Source organism: Spermophilus citellus (assembly GCF_964194105.1).
Source record: "Spermophilus citellus genome assembly, chromosome: 4".
NCBI classification, from domain to species: domain Eukaryota; kingdom Metazoa; phylum Chordata; class Mammalia; order Rodentia; family Sciuridae; genus Spermophilus; species Spermophilus citellus.
Window position 1 is genome coordinate 201972598 of NC_138185.1, and position 20648 is coordinate 201993245.

General features: G+C 38.2%; 1 protein-coding gene across 1 annotated transcript in view; it reads right to left on the reverse strand.

Moving 5' to 3' along the window:
- Nucleotides 1-324: 324 nt before the first annotated feature.
- Nucleotides 325-20648, reverse strand: part of NOXRED1 (NADP dependent oxidoreductase domain containing 1) — a gene marked incomplete at its 3' end in the record, with an annotated part of 41544 nt that continues 21220 nt past the window's right edge. The window contains exons 4-7 of the mRNA XM_081292930.1: nucleotides 18560-18740; nucleotides 17823-17974; nucleotides 17023-17245; nucleotides 325-502 (exon numbers count right to left, since the gene is read on the reverse strand). Of these exons, the coding sequence (XP_081149056.1) occupies nucleotides 325-502; nucleotides 17023-17245; nucleotides 17823-17974; nucleotides 18560-18740 (734 nt within the window). The remainder of the gene's footprint in view (nucleotides 503-17022; nucleotides 17246-17822; nucleotides 17975-18559; nucleotides 18741-20648) is intronic.

The window sequence follows — 20648 nt, forward strand, 5'->3', positions numbered from 1 at the left end:
AACTGCAATACGTAATTGTCCAATAATGAATTTAGCTTTTAGAAAATTAATAATTTGCATTAACAAAGCTTTTTTGGGGGAAGCAGTTTATATAAGTGTGTTAGGTTGTGTAGTTTGATTTGGTTGCTTCTGAAAGCTAGACATACCCAAGCATATTGATATGTAGGATCTCTTGTTTTATTTTGCATTTGAAAGAGCCACTAGTACAATTTTCAAACAGGGACTGCAGTCACATAACTCCCCTATCAATTGTGATAATTAGGGCCTAACCATTGTAGAGCAATCTGTGAAGGAAAAAAAAAAAATCCTGATTCCTGAGGTCACTTATTGGGATGGAGAGTCCAAGAGATCCACAGGCTCTTCTTCTTTCTTTGGAGCGATGCCAAATGAATCATAGTACAGGTAGGTCAGGTGGTCTTGGAGAACAGTATTGGTGGAGTGATACTGGCTAAAGGGAGTTTCCCTGAGTTGCACAGCAGTCAGATCAAACCAAGGAAAAGGCCTGGGGTGGGAAAAAATAGGTTATTTTTATTTAATGTCAGTATATTTTATTTGGCATTAAGCACATGACTGTGAGGAAAAAATTTCTAGACTTAAGGATTTCTCAACAGAAACTTCATATCTGAAAAGCAAACAAAACAAAACAAAAACCAGAGACTAAAAAATACAGAACAGAATATCCAAGGACTATGGAATAGCCACAAAAGATGGAACATACACATAATGATAATACTAGAAGGGGAAGAAAGAAAAGAACAGAATATTTGAAACAATAAGGACAGAATTTCCCCAACTAAATGTTAGATACCAAATTAGAGATCCAGGAAGCAATCTGAGAATACCAAGCAGGGTAGTACCAATAAAATAAAAAATAAAAATTCAAAACTAAATCTAGACATATTTTCAAACTTAAAAAAAAACAGAAGATAAAGAAAAAACTTTAAAAAAAAAAACAGAATATAAAGAACAATTCCTAAAAAAGCCACAGGAGAAAATGCCTTACCTAGAGAAAACAAGATAAAAATTGAACTGACGTTTCCCCAGGAACCATCCACACACGAAGATAAAGAAGTGAAGTAAGTGCCAAGGAAGAGAACAATGAGTAGGTCTCACTAGTGTTGACAGAAAAAACCACCCATCTAGAAGTCTGGGTCCTTCCAAAGTTAAAGAAATAAAGACTTCAACAAACAAAACAAGAATTGAGGGAATTTGTTGCCAGTAGAGTTGTCTTCCAAGGAATGTTCAAAGAAGGAAAATTATACTTGGATTTATGTAAAGAAAGGAAGAGCATTGAACAAGGAATAGTGAAGGTAAAATGAAACCCTTCATTTTTCTTATTTTTAGTTGATCTAACAGATAACAATTTGTTTAAAATAATAGCAAGTCACGTGTGTGTGTGTGTGTGTGTGTGTGTGTGAAATGAGTGCCAGCAATGATACAAGGAACTGGAGGGAAGAATCAGGATTATATTATTATAAAGTACTCATACTACCTGTGAAATGGCACAGTATTTAAAATTGTCCTTAAATTAGTTTAAATGTCTAGTGCAAGGTTGTTCGTAAGGTTAACATACAAGTCAATCTCTTTCCTAGACAGCAGAATCTTGATCCATTTTCTGTCATTATAATCACATACTACAGACTCCCTAACTTTTTTTTTATTGGTTGTTCAAAACATTACATAGTTCTTGATATATCATATTTCACACTTTGATTCAAGTGGGTTATGAACTCCCATTTTTACCCCGTATACAGATTGCAGAGTCACATCAGTTACACTTCCACTGATTTACATATTGACATACTCATGTCTGTTGTATTCTGCTGCCTTTCCTATCCTCTACTATCCCCCCTCCCCTCCCCTCCCCTCCCCTTTTCTCTCTCTACCCCCTCTACTGTAATTCATTTCTCCCCCTTGTATTATTTTTCCCTTTCCCCTCACTTCCTCTTGTATGTAATTTTGTATAACCCTAAGGGTCTCCTTCCATTTCCAAGCAACTTCCCTTCTCTCTCCCTGTCCCTCCCACCTCTCATCCCTGTTTAATGTTAGTCATCTTCTCATGCTCTTCTTCCCTACTCTGTTCTTAGTTACTCTCCTTATATCAAAGAAGACATTTGGCATTTGTTTTTTAGGGATTGGCTAGCTTCCCTTAGCATAATCTGCTCTAATGCCATCCATTTCCCTCCAAATTCTATAATTTTGTCATTTTTTAATGCAGAGTAATACTCCATTGTGTATAAATGCCACATTTTTTTTTATCCATTCGTCTATCGAAGGGCATCTAGGTTGCTTCCACAGTCTTGCTATTGGTGAAGGCGATCCCCCACTCACTGTCTTGACAGGGTCACAGTGAGAAAAAGTGTTGGCAAAGCCGCTCTCCCACTGTCTTGACAGGGTCACAGTGAGGATGAATGCTGGCAAAGCCACACTGGTTGGTGGGTAGCTGAAACCATGAGACCCTTTTTTATGTAATTGGGACTTTGCATTTTCATGCTTATGTTTCTCACAGGAGGCATGAGTATGTTAAATGCCAAACAATTAAATTTCAGATGGCTAGAACAGAACAGGTAGTTCATGCCTTGGAAGCTGTTCTGCTACCCACCCCTCAGCATATCAAGGACAAAATAAAAGGCTATTCTTCTATCTTAGTACATTGTGGACAAACCTAATAACAGACAACAATCATCCTCTGAAAAACAAACTCTTTGAGAACTAGTACACCTTGACTGAGAAACAAATTCTTTGAGAACTAGTGTACCTTGACTGAGAAACAAAAGAAACTCTCTGAGAAAGCAGCTCAACCAGTTTTATGAAAATAAATTTAAAAATTAATTAAAATAGCTTTATAAGACACAGTTTTAGAATAATGTTAAAAATATTATTTAGATTCTTAAGTTTAGAAATTATTAAGTCTTTAGTTATATAGGTTTCTGATATACTTTAAGGATGATTCATAAACTTTAGGACATTTTAAATATAAGATTTAAAGGGACTTTTTTAGATGGGAATTTTAGATTAAAAATAAAGTGCAGGTGTACTTTAGGTTAATGATTAATTAGGAGACAGAGTCTGGTTATGTAGTTTGACATTAGTTAATAAGGAAATAACATCTTGGGAAAAATAGTAAATCTTGGGAAAATCTGAAGGATGTAAATTGGTGACATGTTTTATTGATGAATCTGTACTTTGATGATTGTATGGCTGGGGGTCATATCCTGGAAGAATGTAGATCGGTGTGCTCTCAATCATGGTTAAGGAAATGTCATGTCTTGGCAAAGTTTTAAGTTATATAATCAATGACGTATTGTGAATCTATAATGATGAAAAAAATTGTAATAAAAAGGGGACCCAGAGAAAAGCTGCTTTAGCTCTCTCTCTGAAGATTGCTCAAAGGGAACGACTCCTGTCTCATCATTTCGCCGACGCCACTCCTCCTTCGGGACTCCCTGGACCCCGCCGGGGTGAATTGTACTGCTATGAACATCGATGTAGCAGTGTCCCTGTAGCATGCTCTTGTTAGGTCTTTAGGGAATAGACCGAGGAGGGGAATAGCTGGGTCAAATGGTGGTTCCATTCCCAGCTTTCCAAGAAATCTCCATACTGCTTTCCAAATTGGTTGCACCAATTTGCAGTCCCACCAGCAATGTACAAGTGTACCCTTTTCCCCACATCCTCGACAGCACTTGTTGTTGTTTGACTTCATAGTGGCTGCCAATCTTACTGGAGTGAGATGATATCTTAGGGTGGTTTTGATTTGCATTTCTCTGACTGCTAGCGATGGTGAGCATTTTTTCATGTACTTGTTGATTGACTGTATGTCCTCCTCTGAGAAGTGTCTGTTTAGGTCCTTGGCCCATTTGTTGATTGGGTTATTTGTTATCTTATTGTCTAATTTTTTGAGTTCTTTATATACTCTGGATATTAGGGCTCTATCTGAAGTGTGAGGAGTAAAGATTTGTTCCCATGATGTAGGCTCCCTATTTACCTCTCTTATTGTTTCTTTTGCTGAGAAAAAAACTTTTTAGTTTGAGCAAGTCCCATTTGTTGATTCTAGATATTAATTCTTGTGCTATGGGTGTCCTATTGAGGAATTTGGAGCCTGACCCCACAGTATGTAGGTCATAGCCAACTTTTTCTTCTATCAGATGCCTTGTCTCTGGTTTGATATCAAGCTCCTTGATCCATTTTGAGTTAACTTTTGTGCATGGCGAGAGAAAGGGATTCAGTTTCATTTTGTTGCATATGGATTTCCAGTTTTCCTAGCACCATTTGTTGAAGATGCTATCCTTCCTCCATTGCATGCTTTTAGCCCCTTTATCAAATATAAGAAAGTTGTAGTTTTGTGGGTTGGTTTCTGTGTCCTCTATTCTGTACCATTGGTCCACCCGCCTGTTTTGGTACCAATACCATGCTGTTTTTGTTACTATTGCTCTGTAGTATAGTTTGAAGTCTGGTATCGCTATACTACCTGATTCACACTTCCTGCTTAGCATTGTTTTTGCTATTCTGGGTCTTTTATTTTTCCATATGAATTTCATGATTGCTTTCTCTATTTGTACAAGAAATGCCTTTGGGATTTTGATTGGCATTGCATTAAACCTATAGAGAACTTTTGGTAATATCGCCATTTTGATGATGTTAGTTCTGCCTATACATGAACAGGGTATATTTTTCCATCTTCTAAGATCTTCTTCAATTTCTCTCTTTAGGGTTCTGTAGTTTTCATTGTATAAGTCTTTTACCTCTTTTGTTAGGTTGATTCCCAATTATTTTATTATTTTTGAGGATATTGTGAATGGAGTGGTTGTCCTCATTTCCATTTCAGAGGGTTTGTCGCTGATATACAGGAATGCCTTTGATTTATGCGTGTTGATTTTATATCCTGCCACTTTGCTGAATTCATTTATTAGCTCTAATAGTTTCTTTGTAGACCCTTTTGGGTCTGCTAGGTATAGAATCATGTCATCTGCAAATAGTGGTAATTTAAGTTCTTCTTTTCCTATTTTTATGCCTTTAATTTCTTTCGTCTGTCTAATTGCTCTGGCTAGTGTTTCGAGAACTATGTTGAACAGAAGTGGTGAGAGAGGGCATCCCTGTCTTGTTCCAGATTTTAGAGGGAATACCTTCAATTTTTCTCCATTCAGAATGATGCTAGCCTGGGGCTTAGCGTAGATTGCTTTTACAATGTTGAGGTATGTTCCTGTTATCCCTATTTTTTCGAGAGTTTTGAACAAAAAGGGATGCTGTACTTTGTCGAATGCTTTTCCCGCATCTATCGAGATGATCATATGGTTCTTATTTTTAAGTCTATTGATGTGGTGAATAACATTTATTGATTTCCGTATATTGAACCAGCCTTGCATCCCAGGGATGAATCCTACTTGATCATGGTGTACAATTCTTTTGATATGATTTTGTATCTGATTCGCCAGAATTTTATTGAGGATTTTTGCGTCTAGGTTCATTAGAGATATAGGTCTGTAGTTTTCTTTCTTTGAAGTGTCTTTGTCTGGTTTAGGAATCAGGGTGATGTTGGCCTCGTAGAATGAATTTGGAAGTTCTCCCTCTTTTTCTATTTCCTGAAATAGCTTGAAAAGTATTGGTACTAGTTCCTCTTTAAAGGTTTTGTAAAACTCTGCTGTATACCCATCTGGTCCTGGGCTTTTCTTAGTTGGTAATCTTTTGATGGTTTCTTCTATTTCCTCAATTGATATTGGTCTGTTTAGGTTGTCTATATCCTCCTGTCTCAATCTGGGCAGATCATATGACTTAAGAAATTTATCGATGCCTTCACTATCTTCTATTTTATTGGAGTATAAGGATTCAAAATAATTTCTGATTATCTTCTGTATTTCTGAAGTGTCTGTTGTGATATTGCCTTTTTCATCCTGTATGCTAGTAATTTGAGTTCTCTCTCTTCTTCTCTTCATTAGCATGGCTAAGGGTCTGTCGATTTTATTTATTTTTTCAAAGAACCAACTTTTAGTTTTATCAATTTTTTCAATTGTTTCTTTTGTTTCGATTTCATTAATTTCAGCTCTGATTTTAATTATTTCTTGCCTTCTACTTCTTTTGCTGTTATTTTGCTCTTCTTTTTCTAGGATTTTGAGATGAAGTATGAGATCATTTATTTGTTGTTTTTTTCTTTTTTTAAGGAATGAACTCCATGCAATGAATTTTCCTCTTAGAACTGCTTTCAATGTGTCCCATAGATTCCGATATGTTGTGTCTTGTTTTCATTTATCTCTAAGAATTTTTTAATTTCCTCCTTAATGTCTTCTATAACCCATTGATCATTCAGTAACTTATTGTTCATTCTCCAAGTGATGCATGATTTTTCCTTCCTTCTTTTATCGTTGATTTTCAGTTTCATTCCATTATGGTCAGATAAGATGCATGGTATTATCTCTACTCCTTTATATTGTCTAAGAGTTGCCCTGTGACATAATATATGATCTATTTTTGAGAAGGATCCATGTGCTGCTGAGAAAAAAAGTGTAACTGCTTGATGTTGGGTGGTATATTCTATATATGTCAATTAAGTCTAGGTTGTTAATTGTGTTATTGAGTTCTATAGTTTCCTTATTCAACTTTTGTTTGGAAGATCTGTCCAGTGGTGAGAGAGGTGTGTTGAAGTCTCCCATGATTATTGTATGGTGGTTTATTAGACTCTTGAACTTGAGAAGAGTTTGTTTGATGAACATACCTGCACCATTGTTTGGGGCATATATATTTATGATTGTTATGTCTTGTTGGTGTATGGTTCCCTTGAGCAGTATGTAGTGTCCCTCTTTATCCCTTTTGATTAACTTTGGCTTGAAATCTATTTTATTTGATATGAGTATGGACACTCCTGCTTGTTTTCGAAGTCCATATGAGTGATATGATTTTTCCCAACCTTTCACCTTCAGTCTATGTATGTCTTTTCCTATCAAATGCATCTCCTGTAGGCAACATATTGTTGGGTCATGTTTTGTGATCCATTCTACTAGCCTGTGTCTCTTAATTGGTAAGTTTAAGCCATTAACATTTAGGGTTATTATTGAGATATGGATTATCCTTCCAGCCATATTTGTTTATTTATGTTACTGAATATGGTTTGTTTTCCTCTTTGATTATTTTCCCCCCTTTACTGTCCTACCTCCCACTGTTGGTTTTCATTGTTATTTTTCATTTCCTCTTCCTGTAATGTTTTGCTGAGGATTTTTTGGAGAGATGGTTTTCTAGCTGCAAATTCTTTTAACTTTTGTTTATCGTGGAAGGTTTTAATTTCATCTTCCATCTTGAAGCTTAATTTTGCTGGATACACAATTCTTGGTTGGAACCCATTTTCTTTCAGTGTTTGAAATATGTTATTCCAGGATCTTCTAGCTTTCAAAGTCTGTGTTGAGAGATCAGCTGTTATCCTGATTGGTTTACCCCTAAATGTAATCTGCTTCCTTTCTCTTGTAGCTTTTAAAATTCTCTCCTTATTCTGTATGTTGGGCATCTTCATTATAATGTGTCTAGGTGTGGATCTCTTATGATTATGCACATTCGGCATCCTGTAGGCTTCTAGGATTTGGGATTCTGTCTCGTTCTTCAAGTCTGGGAAGTTTTCTCGCATTATTTCATTGAATAGATTGCTCATTCCTTTGGTTTGGAGCTCTGTGCCTTCCTGTATCCCAATGACTCTTAAGTTTGGTCTTTTAATGTTATCCCATATTTCTTGGATGTTCTGCTCATGGTTTCTTAACAGTCTTGCTGAGCTGTCTATGTTCTTCTCAAGTTGAAATACTTTGTCTTCATTGTCTGATGTTCTATCTTCTAAGTGTTCTACTCTGCTGGTAGTATTCTCAATTGAGTTTTTAAGTTGGTTTATTGCTTCCTGCCTTTCTAGGATTTCTGTTTGTTTGTTTTTTATAATCTCTATCTCCCTGTATAGTTGATCTTTTGCTTCCTGGATTTGTTTATGTATTTCATTGTTGAAGAGATCTTTCATTGTCTGATTTTGCTGTCTAATGTCTTCCTTGAGACTCCAGATCATCTGAAGCATGTATCTCCTGAATTCTTTATCTGACATTCCATCTGCTGCAGATATTACCTCTTCTAACGTTGAGTTGACCTGCATTGCTTGTGGTCCTTTCTTTCCTTGTCTCCTCATACTGTTCGCGTTTCTTTCTGCTTACTGAGACTGTTGTGTTATTGAATTTTCCCCCTATATATTTGTATTACTCTTGTATAGTTGCAAAGTCTCCCGCGCAGGCGCGGGCAGGGGCTCTGCTCCTCCTCCAATTGGGGCACTGTGCCTACCACATCAGCAGGCCGCTGGGCCTGTTCTGCTGGTTGGTAGCAGGTGCACCTACCTTGCAGGCACGTGGGGCGGCTCTGCCACTCCCAGGTTGCTGGGCCTGACCTGCTGGTGGGTTGCAGGTCCGGCTACCTTGCAGGCGCGGGGGGAGGGCGCACACCTATTTGTATTTAGACAGTTACGCGAAATGGAGGACGTAATGCTTGGGATGAAAGTTGGGGGGAAGGGGAAGGTAGGTGCTCTTGAAAAGAAAGAAGGAGAGGCAGATAGATAGCATAGAGGAGAATGGAAAGAGTAGTAAAACTTGGAAGGGGAGAGAGAGAGGGAAAAGGGAGAGAAAAAATTAAATAGGAAATAGGAAATAAAATTAGGTCTTAGAGATCCATTTTCTTCTCTTCCCGTTCGCAAAGCTGTGCCCTCCGGGCTGAGTTTTGCCCTCAATGTGTCAACAGCAATCCCTGTAAGGTGGTTCCTAGGAGTCTCTCAATCCTGTTGGTCCAGAGCCGTTTCACTTCTACGGCCCCTCCTCCCCTTCCTCCTGCCAGCCAGCCAGGTCCTGCTCACCGGAGGCAGTTCCCCAAGGATTTGGTTACACTTTCAGCCCCATCGAGTGCTCTATTTCCCTAACTACTGAGCACTCTCGTTGTCATTCATCTAAGCCCCAGTGCTGTGGAGCTGTGGTCTGGGAGTCAATTGTTTAAATTTTTCCGGACCCCTTTGGTGGGCACACCTTCGGAATCTGGCAGCTAAGACCATTGGTGTCGCTGCTGGTGGTAATAGGAGTTGGGGGTCGAGGATCCCCTCTACTTCCCTCAGCCCCTACAGTCACAACCACACTGCTGGCAGTAGGAGGAGTTGGGGGTCTGGAGTGTCCTCTGTTTCCCTCCGCCCCTACCGTCACACCCTCTCAGTTCGCGGTTGGGGGATTTGGGGGTGGGGAGTCTTCTCTGCTTTCCTCTGCCCCTACAGTCACGCCCTCGTCACTGGCAGTAGGGGGAGTTGGGGGTCGAGAGTCCTTTGGCCCTTACGGTCACGCCCACGGAGAGATTTTGAAGTTTCCCGGTTGTTTGTATCTGGTGTGGGTGGGAGTCACACACCTGCTAAAGTAGATTCCGCTGGGAAGGAATCTCTTTGGCCGAACTTTGGTGACTTCCCCTCTCTGCTATGGTGGGCCCCTGGCTCCTTGCCGGCGTGTCCGAAGGGAGGGGTGGAACTGGCTTGTCTCTGGTCTGACACAATCTCTGGTTTTAGTTCCCAGTTCGCTATTTCGTAAAGGCTTGGTTAGATTCCCTTCACGCTGTCTCAGGGGGGGGAGCCGTTCGCCGGGTGGGCGGGGCTGTTAGTAGAGCCGGGAGGGCACGGGTTGTCTGCTGGGCCAGGCGGGGACACTTCTCGCTGCGCCGGGCTGCCGGGGGCTGCCTGTAGAGCCGGGCAGCTGCAGCCGCGTGGCTAAGATCCGGGCGGGCGGGGTGGCCGTTCGCTGAGCGAGAGCGGGGCCTCCCGGGATGGCGGGATGGCGGGTGCCGTCTGTGGGTTCAGGCGGGCCGCGCCGCTCTGGGCCGCCGGCCGCTTGCAGAAGCGGCTGGTGGCTTCGGGACTAGACCTCCGTGCCCGTGTGACCGGCCAAGATCCACTTGTCTGGGACAAACTGACACTTCTAATAAACCTACCAATTCCCGGCAGGTCCCCTCTTAACGGAATTTTGCTAGAAGTTCCTCAGTAGGTAGACTGCAGCTGTTCCAATGGGTCTTTCTGATCCCATTAATGTGGAGACATTGGAATCGCTGCTTCCTTGCCTGAGGCCATGTTGGATCCCCTAGACTCCCTAACTTGATTTGTAGATTCAGTACAGTCCCATTCAAAATCCTAGCAAATTGTTTTATGTGTATTGGCAAATTAATTTTAAGGTTTATATGAAAGGTCAGACTCACAATAGCTAACTCAGTATCAATGGAAAACAAGTCAGAGAATCCATACCACCTGACTGAAGACGTATTATAAAACCACATAATCAAAATAGTTAATGATCAATGAGACAAATAGAGAACCTAGAAATAGATCCACATAAATATACGATATAGTTAGCTATTCTTAACAAAAGTCCAAAAGCAATACAATAGAGAAAATATGGTTTTCAACAAATGATGCTAGAACAATGAGACATACAGAAAAAGAAAATCTAGACATAGAACTTATACCCTTTACAAAAATTAATTCAAAATACATGATAAATATGGGACTGGGGCTGTAGCTCAGTGACAGAGTATTTGCCTAGCACATGTGAGACACTGGGTTCGATCCTTAGCACCATATAAAAAAATAAACAAAAATAAAGGCATGATGTCCATCTACAACTACAAAAATGTTTTTTAAAAAATACATGATAGATTTAAGTGCAAAATACAGAACTACAAAATTCCTAAAAGAAAACAAGAAAAATTCAAATGGGTTTGGTATGACTTAAATTGTAACATGAAAGGTATGATCCATGAAAGAAAGAATTGATAAACTGGATCTAATTAAAATTTAAAATTTCTGCTCTGAAATACACTGTCAAGAAAACAAACACAAGCCTGGAACTGCAGTGCACGCCCATAATCCCAGTGGCTCAGGAGACTAAGGCAGGAAAATCACAAGTTCAAAGCCACCCTCAGCAATAAAATAAAAAATTTTTTAAATGTCTTGGGCTGGGGTTTTGACTTGATGATAGCATGCTTGCCTAGCATGCGTGAGGCACTGGGTTCAATTCTCAGTACCACATACAAATAAAGATCCATCAAAAAATAAAAATATTAAAAAAAATAAAATGTCTCAAAAAAAGAGGAGATATACAATTAAAAAGTATAATTCACCAAGGATATATTAAAATTTGTAAACTTATTTATCATAGCATGACTTCAAATTTTATAAAGCAAAGATGATTACAAATGTGAAGTGAATTTAAACTACAATTGCAATGGAAATATTAATATGCCGTGCCTCTGTAACAGAACATCTGACAAAGAATATAGCACATTATTTCTCCAGTTTTAATGTGCATAAGTATCGCCTGGGATCTAGTAAAAATGCAAACTGTGAGTCCATAGGCCTGGGGTGCCAGGTTCTGCATTTCCAAATAAACTTCCAGGCAACCGACAGATGCCAGTAGTTTGGGGAGCAAAGAGTAACAGATTTGACTAACACAGGAACTTTGTGCCCAAAATACAGTCATTATTTCAAAGGCAAACAGCACATAGATGAAGAGGTTAGATGAAAATTTTCTTAGTTCTTCCTATTTCTATTATAATAATCTGAAATGAAATTAAATGAGCCATACATGTTTGAGAAATTAAGAAAGAGAACCACAAAAATAAACTAAAAGAAATGAGGAACTAATTATTAAAAGTACTTGAATTAAAAATGAACAGCTTAGTCAGGTGTGGTGGGGCAGACCTGTAATCTCAATTACTAGAGAGGCTAAGGCAGGAGGACCACAAGTTCAAGGACTGAACAAATTACTCAGAGATCTTGTCTCAATGACAACATTAAACATCACTGATTCATTTCCCAGTTAATTAGTCACAGCTAATATTAATAGCAGTTATCATTGAAAAAAGGGATTTGAGGTATGGGACAATATCACTTTTAGTTTACAGTTTATATGCTTTTTTGCCACAAACATATTAGTTTTGTTATTTTTTAAAAAGTCCACATAAAATAATAAATGTGTAAAACAGTTAAGATTATTTTGAAAAATATTAATGAAGGGAACTTTCTCTACCAGATAAATAATACATCTACACATGGCACACTGCAGTGACTAATTGTGGTATGGGTATAGGAAAACAAAACCACAGTTCTGGAGAGTGTACAAATATGCCCATAAATATATCACAATTTAGAAAATAAAAGTGATATTTCAAATTGATAAGAAAAGGGTTTTAGGACAATTGGCTTTCCAAAGTGAATAAAAGATTAAAAATCTCAAGTTGAAGATTTAAATATTTTTAAAAATCAAGTACTTAGAGAAAATTAAGAGTTATCTTAGGATAAGAAGGATCTTTATAACTTGAAACTATGAAACAATAAAGTGATTTGACAAATTTTATTACAAAAATTAGAATATTTTGAATAGCAAAAGATGCCAAAAAACAATAGCAACAACAATGACCAGGAAAAATATTTCCAGTACACAGAATAGGGAGTTACTATTCCTACTAAAATCTCCTACAAAGCAAGTAAAACAGTCAAAACAAAAGTAGGCAAAGAACATAAAATGAGGCTGAGAGAAAACACAAGAGCAAAAATTCATAAGCTGAAAAGGGAATGAAGAAGAAATAACTATGAGCCTACATGGGAATGCTGACTCCTGTGTCAGCAGTAGCAAAAGCCACTGTCCATTTACATCAAGAGCCCTCAAAAGACTTAGGAAATGGGACCAAGTACATCTAGAAGTAGGGGTAAGAGGGGACTAAAAGCAGGATACTGGTTGAAAAACTTAAAAAGAAGAACATGCCTAGTTACTACTATGCTGCACCATCAGGATTCACCCCTCCCCATTCCTGACGTTTTTGGTTTTTTTTTTTTTTTTTTTTTTTTTTTTTTCTCTAGAGAGGGTCAAACAGAAAGTCTTTGGGCAGGGAGTAAATAAATATGCATTGTTTAGTGTTGAGGGAAGAGATATCATGTTGAAAAAAGAGAAAATAATAAAGTAAAAAATATATATATACAGTGAATAAAACACGCCCCCCCAACACACACACACACACACACACACACACACACACACACACACACACAAATTTCTCTAACCTGGATTCCAAAAAGCTGATCGCCAAGTATATCTCTTCTAGGTAGGAGAGTGGAAGAAGTCTGACTCACCAAGAGAAAAGTCCAAAGATACCAATATTCAGGGTTTCCCAAGGAAACAACTGACCAAATCGGTCTATTCTAAAGATCATTGTGATGATAAAAGTTTCTAAACAATTGTGTGTATGTGTGTGTGTGTGTGTGTGTGTGTGTGTGTGTAACCTGGGGCCTCATGACTACTAGGCAAATACTCTACTACTGAGTTATACACCACACCTCCAATCCACTTTTTAGTATCCAGGATCTTGAATATGAACAAACTATCAAGATTCCCCATTTATTTGAAGAAAGTTTCTAAAATGATAGAGACTAAACAATTGATTAGAAAACAACTTGAAAGAAACAGACCACTCAGAGAAGAGAAAAACAACAATAGTTGATATTCTCAAAGGGCATATTGCAAAATGAAATGACAGCAGGTGCTACATAAAATAGGAATATTTAGAGAATAAAACAACTTTTAAATGTAAAATAAGATAGCAAACATGAAAATATTCTGCTATTAAAATACAACAGAAAAGCTGGGCAGTGACACATGCCTGTAATCCCAGCAGTTCTGGAAGCTGAGACAGGAGGATCAGGAGTTCAAAGCCACCCTCAGCCATGGCAAGGTGCTTAGCACTCAGTGAGACCCTGTCTCTACAAAATAGGGCTAGGGATGTGGCTCCAAGGTTGAGTGCCCCTGAGTTCAATCCCGGCTACCCCCCCCACCAAAAAAAAAAAAAAAAAAAGACAGGAAAAAACAAGATAATTGAGGAAATCTCTTAGAAAGCAGAGGAAAAAATATACCAAAGATAGGAAAGATGAAATCAGATCAATCCAAGAAGTCCAACATTTGAGTAATAAAAATGCCACAAAGGGAAAATAGAGAAACAGAAGAGGGGACAAAATTATGAGACATAATTAGAAAAAACAGAAGAATTTAGTTTGCAAAATCCCAATTAATATGCTGTTGGTGGTGGTTATCTTTTCTTTGTTTTTGTGGGTGGCAGAGTCATGAGTATTTGTTTTACAATAAATCATTAAACTATATTTATGGCTTTATGGAATAGGTAGTTATTCTATGTATGTGTTATATTTCACAATTTTTTTAAAGAGAGAGTGATAGAGGGAGAGAGAGAGAGAGAAAGAGAGAGAGAGAGAGAGAGAATTTTTTTAATATTTATTTTTTTTAGTTATTGGTGGACACAACATCGTTGTTTGTATGTGGTGCTGAGGATCGAACCCGGGCTGCACGCATGCCAGACGAGCGCACTACCACTTGAGCCACATCCCCAGCCCCCACAATTTTTTTTAAGTTAAAGGGGAGAAAGGTCCACCAAGTGTTCAACAGTGAATTAAAATAGACCCACTGTGTGAGTCAGCTTTTTGTTACTGTGACCAAAATACTTGAAATGATCAATTTAGAGAAAGAAATGTTTATTTGGGGCTCAGGGTTTCAGAGGTCTCAGTCCATGGTTGGCCAACTCCATTAATTTGGGCCCAAGAAAGTCATCATGGCAGAAGGGTGTGGTAGAGGGAAGCTGCTCAGCTTATGGCATATGGGAAACAGAGAAAGCCAGGGAGGAACCAGGGACAAAATATAATCCCCCAAGGGCATGCCCATAGTGACCTGCTTTTCCCATCCACACCCCACCTGCCTACCATTACCACCCAGGAATCCATTCAAAGGAATAATCCATCAACTAATTAGGTTATGGGCCTCATAATCTAATCATTTTACATCTGAACATCCATGAGATTTTTCCAGGGACATCTCACATCCAAACCATAATACTCACATTATGGCACATAATAAAATCTCAAGATACTGAGGTAAAAAGAACTTATCAGCTTCCAAATCAGAAAGAAACAGATTTCAGACAAAGGATCAAGAATTAGAGTGGTATTGTAACTCTCAACAGCAATTCTGGAAGCTCAAAGACAATGGAGCAATGCCTCAAAATTCTGCAGGAAAATTATTTTCAACCTAGAATTCTGTATTTGGCTATGTTCTCAGTGAAACATTAGGCAAGAAAAAAACATTTTAAGATATAAAATATCTCTAAAAGTTATTTTTGGTGTACCCTTTTCTTTAGGAAGATACAATAAGGTATGTTTTACTAATATAATAAATCAACTATCACAGAAGTCAAGTGGTGTTCAAGAAACAAAATAACAAAGAGATGAAAGAAATTCCCAGGATAATAGAGATTATAAAAATACAGATTTAACCCAAGACAATAGAGAAGAAAAATCCTCAATCTGAAAGCATATCACACCCTAGAGAATAAACTGCCCATCGGTGATTAACTGAAATCCAAAAGAAAGAGGGAACAATCAAGGATTACTTCCAGGGTTCTGGTTTGAACAACCTGATGAAGCACTATGTAATTAGATAAGAAACCCTAAATGAGCAGGGTATAAGAGCAGATGTGTCTTTGGACATGTTGCATTGCAACAGAGAGGGAGAATATGCACTTACCAACAGCATTGACACAGAGTTATGAGCTATCAGAACAAAGATGGCAACCTAAGTTCCCAAAGAGATCACCCAGGAACAAATGTAGAGCGAAAAGAAAATAGGGCCTAGGAGAGCCCTAAAAACTCCCAGACTTCAGGATGGGAGAGAGGAAGTCAACAAAAGGAGAGATCAGAGAGATAAGAAGAAAATAAGGAGAATGTGAGTGTATGGTTTAGATATGAGGTGTCCCCCAAAAGCTCATGTGTGTCAATGCAAGAATTTTCAAAGATGAAATAATTAGATTATGAGAGCTATAACCTGATCAATCCACTGATATGGATTAACTGAGTGATAACTGTAGGCAGGTAGGCTGTGGATAGAGGAGGTAGGTCATTGGAGGTGTGCCTTTGAGGTTTATTTTTTGTCCCTGGTGAGCAGAGCTCTCTCTCTGCTACCTGATTGCCATATCTTGAGCTCCCTTCCTCCTCCATCCCCTCCTGCAGTGATGTTCTGCCTCACTTCAATCCAGAGCAATGGAGTTGGCCATTAATAGACTGAGACCTCTGAAACCATGAACCCCAAATAAACTTTTCCTCCTCTACATTGTTCTTGTCAGGTCTTTTGGTCACAGCTACAACAGGTAGACTAAAACAGTGGGGAACCCTGAAAAACAAAAGATATTGCTTCAAGAAGGATGACATGCTTAAAATTATACAGTGAATTTCATGACAGGGAAGTCACTAATCATAAGAGCAACAATTTTTACTATGTGATATCAAAGATTAAAAAGATTGATTTTAGAGTTATCAAGCTATAGAGAAATAGCACCCTTGTTTTGTTGGTGGAAATGTTTTTATAAGCAATTTGGGAATATCTGTCAAACAGGAAACATATGATATCTAACCCAGAAACTTATACACATACTTTTCCAACAGAAATCCTGGGTCAAGTGTGAAAAATAAGTACAAGAATGTTCAAAGCAGCCCTTTGTACAAAAGTTGAGGCAGAAGGAAATAACTATATCAATATCAAGTGGATATAGGAGTGAACAAATTTAATAAATGTTTCTAATGGATGCCTATGCAACTGCTCATAAATGAAGCAGATATGGTTGTGCTAACATGGGATGGGATGAAAAAGCAGTATATGTAGTTCCCATGTTTCTGACACCATTCACAGGAATGAATATGCATGCACTATTATAATGGCAATATAAATGTGTTTGTAAATACATAGGTAGGTAACAAGACAAAAATAAAAACAGAGGTAAAATTTGTGAAATGGGATTGGGGCAAAGGAGTCTTTTACTTTGCTACCAATCAAATTTTTTACAAGAATGTATTATTTTATCGATTTTTAAAAAGAACATGAAAGGATAAAAGAGCATCTACTAAGCCAAGAATATGGGAGAACTAGAATGGTTGGCTGGCTGACATCTTACCTTCTATGAAGCAAGTTCTTGACATAGGATTTGCTGATGACATGTGGTAGCTGAAATTCTGGGCAGGATTCTTCATGTTTCATACAGTCTTTGAAGTGAACAGAAAGAAATAGTTGATTCAAAAGCTGCAGTGCTTGTCGGCAATCCACATTGCTTTCTGTGCACATGTTTAGGGCTGCATAGATTAATCCCTCCAGCCATTTGATATTGAGGATTATTCCCCCTACACATCAATGAGAAGGTAAATACCAATCAGCACCACCAAAAATGAGTTATAGGGATCCTAGGAGAAACCCGAGACACTGATTATAAGCCACAGGTTGGTAATAAGGACCTGGAGATGAGCAAACACTTTTCCCTCCAATAGGTAACAGCTCAATTTTCCCTTTATAACATCATGTGTTGACCATACAAAGGAGGACAGATGACTAATGTAGACATTGCAAATGAGGCAAAAGTTTATCCAGAATGGTCCTTGCCAATAATGGAAGGTACTGGAGAAAATTTTAGATTAGAATATGGGAAAGCCATTTTAGTTCCAGATATTGCATTCTCTTGTTTATTTCCTCTGGTTATTTCCACTTCATCTTTAAGAGTACAGATAAAAAGCCTTCTCAATATTCCCTAATAATGGCTGCTTTTTATCATCAAACACTGATCTAATTCCAAACCTAAAGGACTGAGAATATATCTAAGTTGTGCTCTCCACAACAATCACGCCATCCAGGGATTTAATGAGATCGGAACAGGCAAGGGAAAGGCAATTTCAAAAGAACACCATAAATATAGTGAATCGTTACCATCAGGACTGTAGGGGCAGGTAGCCCGAAGAATCACAGGATCTTGAAGAGCAGCTGTGATTTCCTTATTGGCTCCCCAGATCTTCTCAAAATCCTCAACACAATGATACTGAGGTCGCAAGATGTTGGTGTGGTTCAATAATAGTTTCAACCTGGAAGGCACCAAAACTGGGAATGCAATGCCATTTATGCCAAAGACTGGGATAAATAAGTATGTAATCTATTGCATTCACACGCAACACCAGCAAACAGGCTTTCCTACATAGCACTGCTCAGAGGCAAATGCAGGTCTGGGTCTGCAATGAGGGCACTAATTAGTTGGATTGTTCATCCATCCATCTAACAAACACTAATTGAATGTTTTCATGTGCCAAGCACTAGGCTAGACACTAGGAGTAGAAAAATAATATTTGATACATATTTGTAGTAACCTCTCATGTTGTTGAATGTTAGTTTCTCTTCTCATTGATGCACAGAGGAATATCATTCAACTTCAAGTAGTGGGAGACAATGTACTCCTACAAATTCTCAACATTCACACAGCAAACAAATATCTCACCCACAAGCACTATTTGTGGGAAACTGGGGAAGACACAATTAGAAAGGCTGGCTGGGTCTTTCAGCAGATCAAGCTGCCTTATTTTATTATTAGGAATGACCAACTCCAAGAGGGAAGCAGTAGTCAGAGATAAGAAAACAGTAGTTCTGCCAATTCTGTTCTTGTCCTAACAAGATACCTGGGTATTGGGATGGCTGCTACAAAGCTGAACACAATGCAGGCCTTTTCAAGACTGGTTTGAATTTGTATGCAGATATGAGGCAGCTGAGATGGCAAGCAGCAGAGGAATATCACGTTGGCCCAACCCACCAGACCAGAATTATGGTAAAAGCACTGGACCCCCAGCTTCTGGAACTCGGCTGAGAAGGATAAAGGAAGACAGAAAAAGAGCACAGTACAAGGAGTTTGACCTGAGCATCAGTTATGGGGAGAGGATGATCACTACTTTATCTCAGTAAATCAACCCAAGACTTGCTGCCACACATATCAGAAGACACTCATATCTGTTTTCTTCGAGCTACACAGCCAGGCCCTAAGCCCATTGCTAAAGCAGCCAGTGCTACTGCAGCAACATTTGAGATGCTAATACAATTCACTTTTATCTTACTTTTACACCAAATGCTAGAATTTTTCAAAAAGTTTTAAGGAAGAAAAAAAAATCTCTTGGCTTCAGTTTACTGAAGATTTACAATGGGCCAGAGAATTTACTTTATGTACATTCTTTAAGGTAATCCTCATAAGGACCTTCTGAGGCAGAGTCCAGTTGTATTCCTATATTATAGAAGAGGAAACTCAGACTTCAGAATGCCGTGTGACTTGCCCAAAGTTATACAGCTCAGTATCTTGAGTTGGTGGGTAAGACTAGAAGAGCAGAAAAGTATAGAGCAAATGCTGGGAAGAGTTTGGAAAGATTTAACGAGTTCATAATGTAAGTATACACAACTTAATAGGATATTTATCAATACAGAGAAATGTGATAATTCATGGAGTACATAAAAACACTCACTGGTAGTCAATCATTTGATTGTATTTCCTGCAATACAAATTTTCAAAACTGAGAATTTAAAGCATACACTCACATCTGGCACATATTTTAAGTGTCATTGAAAAAAAGGATATGTGGGGAATGAGATTGACCAAATTATATTGTGCCTGCATATATGTATGAATATTCAACAAGGAATCCAACCAGTATGCATAATTATAATGCACTGACAAAACTTTTTAAAAAGAAAATATGAGAGACACTGGAGAGGTGACTTCTTATTTTAACAACCAAGAATACATGACAGAAATGATGCTGAGATTGTCCAGATACTCATGATCCTGGAAAACAGATAGGACAAAGAGAAAGTTTAGAAAGGAGGTGCATGCATCATTCTTTCATGAGTCGTTCTAATTCCTTACACTTGCATAGAAGTTGATGCTGAGCATTTTGAATCTTTGCTTCCTTACACAACACACAGAGGAATTTTTTTTTTAAGAGAGAGAGAGAGGGAGAGAGAGAGAATTTTTTAAAATTTATTTTTCAGTTTTCAGTGGACATAACATCTTTATTTTATTTTATGTGGTGCTTAGGATTGAACCTAGCACCCCGCGCATGCCAGGCGAGTGCGTTACTGCTTGAGCCACATCCCCAGCCCACACAGAGGAATTTTTAAACTAATTTTATTACTAATAAACACATTGCTTCCCAAAGAATATATGTACTCTATTGAAATATCATATTTACTAATTCTACCACTGGGGCTAGGAAATATGCCTTAATCTGGCACAATCGAGCACACCTGTAATCCCAGGGACTCAGGAGGCAGAGGCAGGATGGTTGTTGCAAGTTTGAGGTCAACTTCTCCCACTTAATGAGATCCTATCTCAAAATAAAAAATGGGCTGGGGATGTAGTTCAGGTATAGAGCGCTCCTAGGTTCAATACCCCATACTGAAAAAACAGAAAGAAAGAAATACACCTTGAGTAATAAGACTTTTTAAAAAAGTTTCCTTTCTATAGAAAGAACATTTACAAATCAGTAAGAAAAACATAGGCACTCTAACTTGAAAAATGGGCCAATATCGAAAAAAGATGAAATAGCAATAAACTTACAAAAAAATTTAAATTCCTCTAGTGATCAATTAAAAACAGGAAAAATTGAAAAGGCATATTAGAATGGCAATATTAAAAATGATTCCCAGCATTGACAGTGGCATAATAAAGCAATTTTTATACATTGCTGATAAAAATTTACACCTGAACAAGATTTTTTTAGTTAA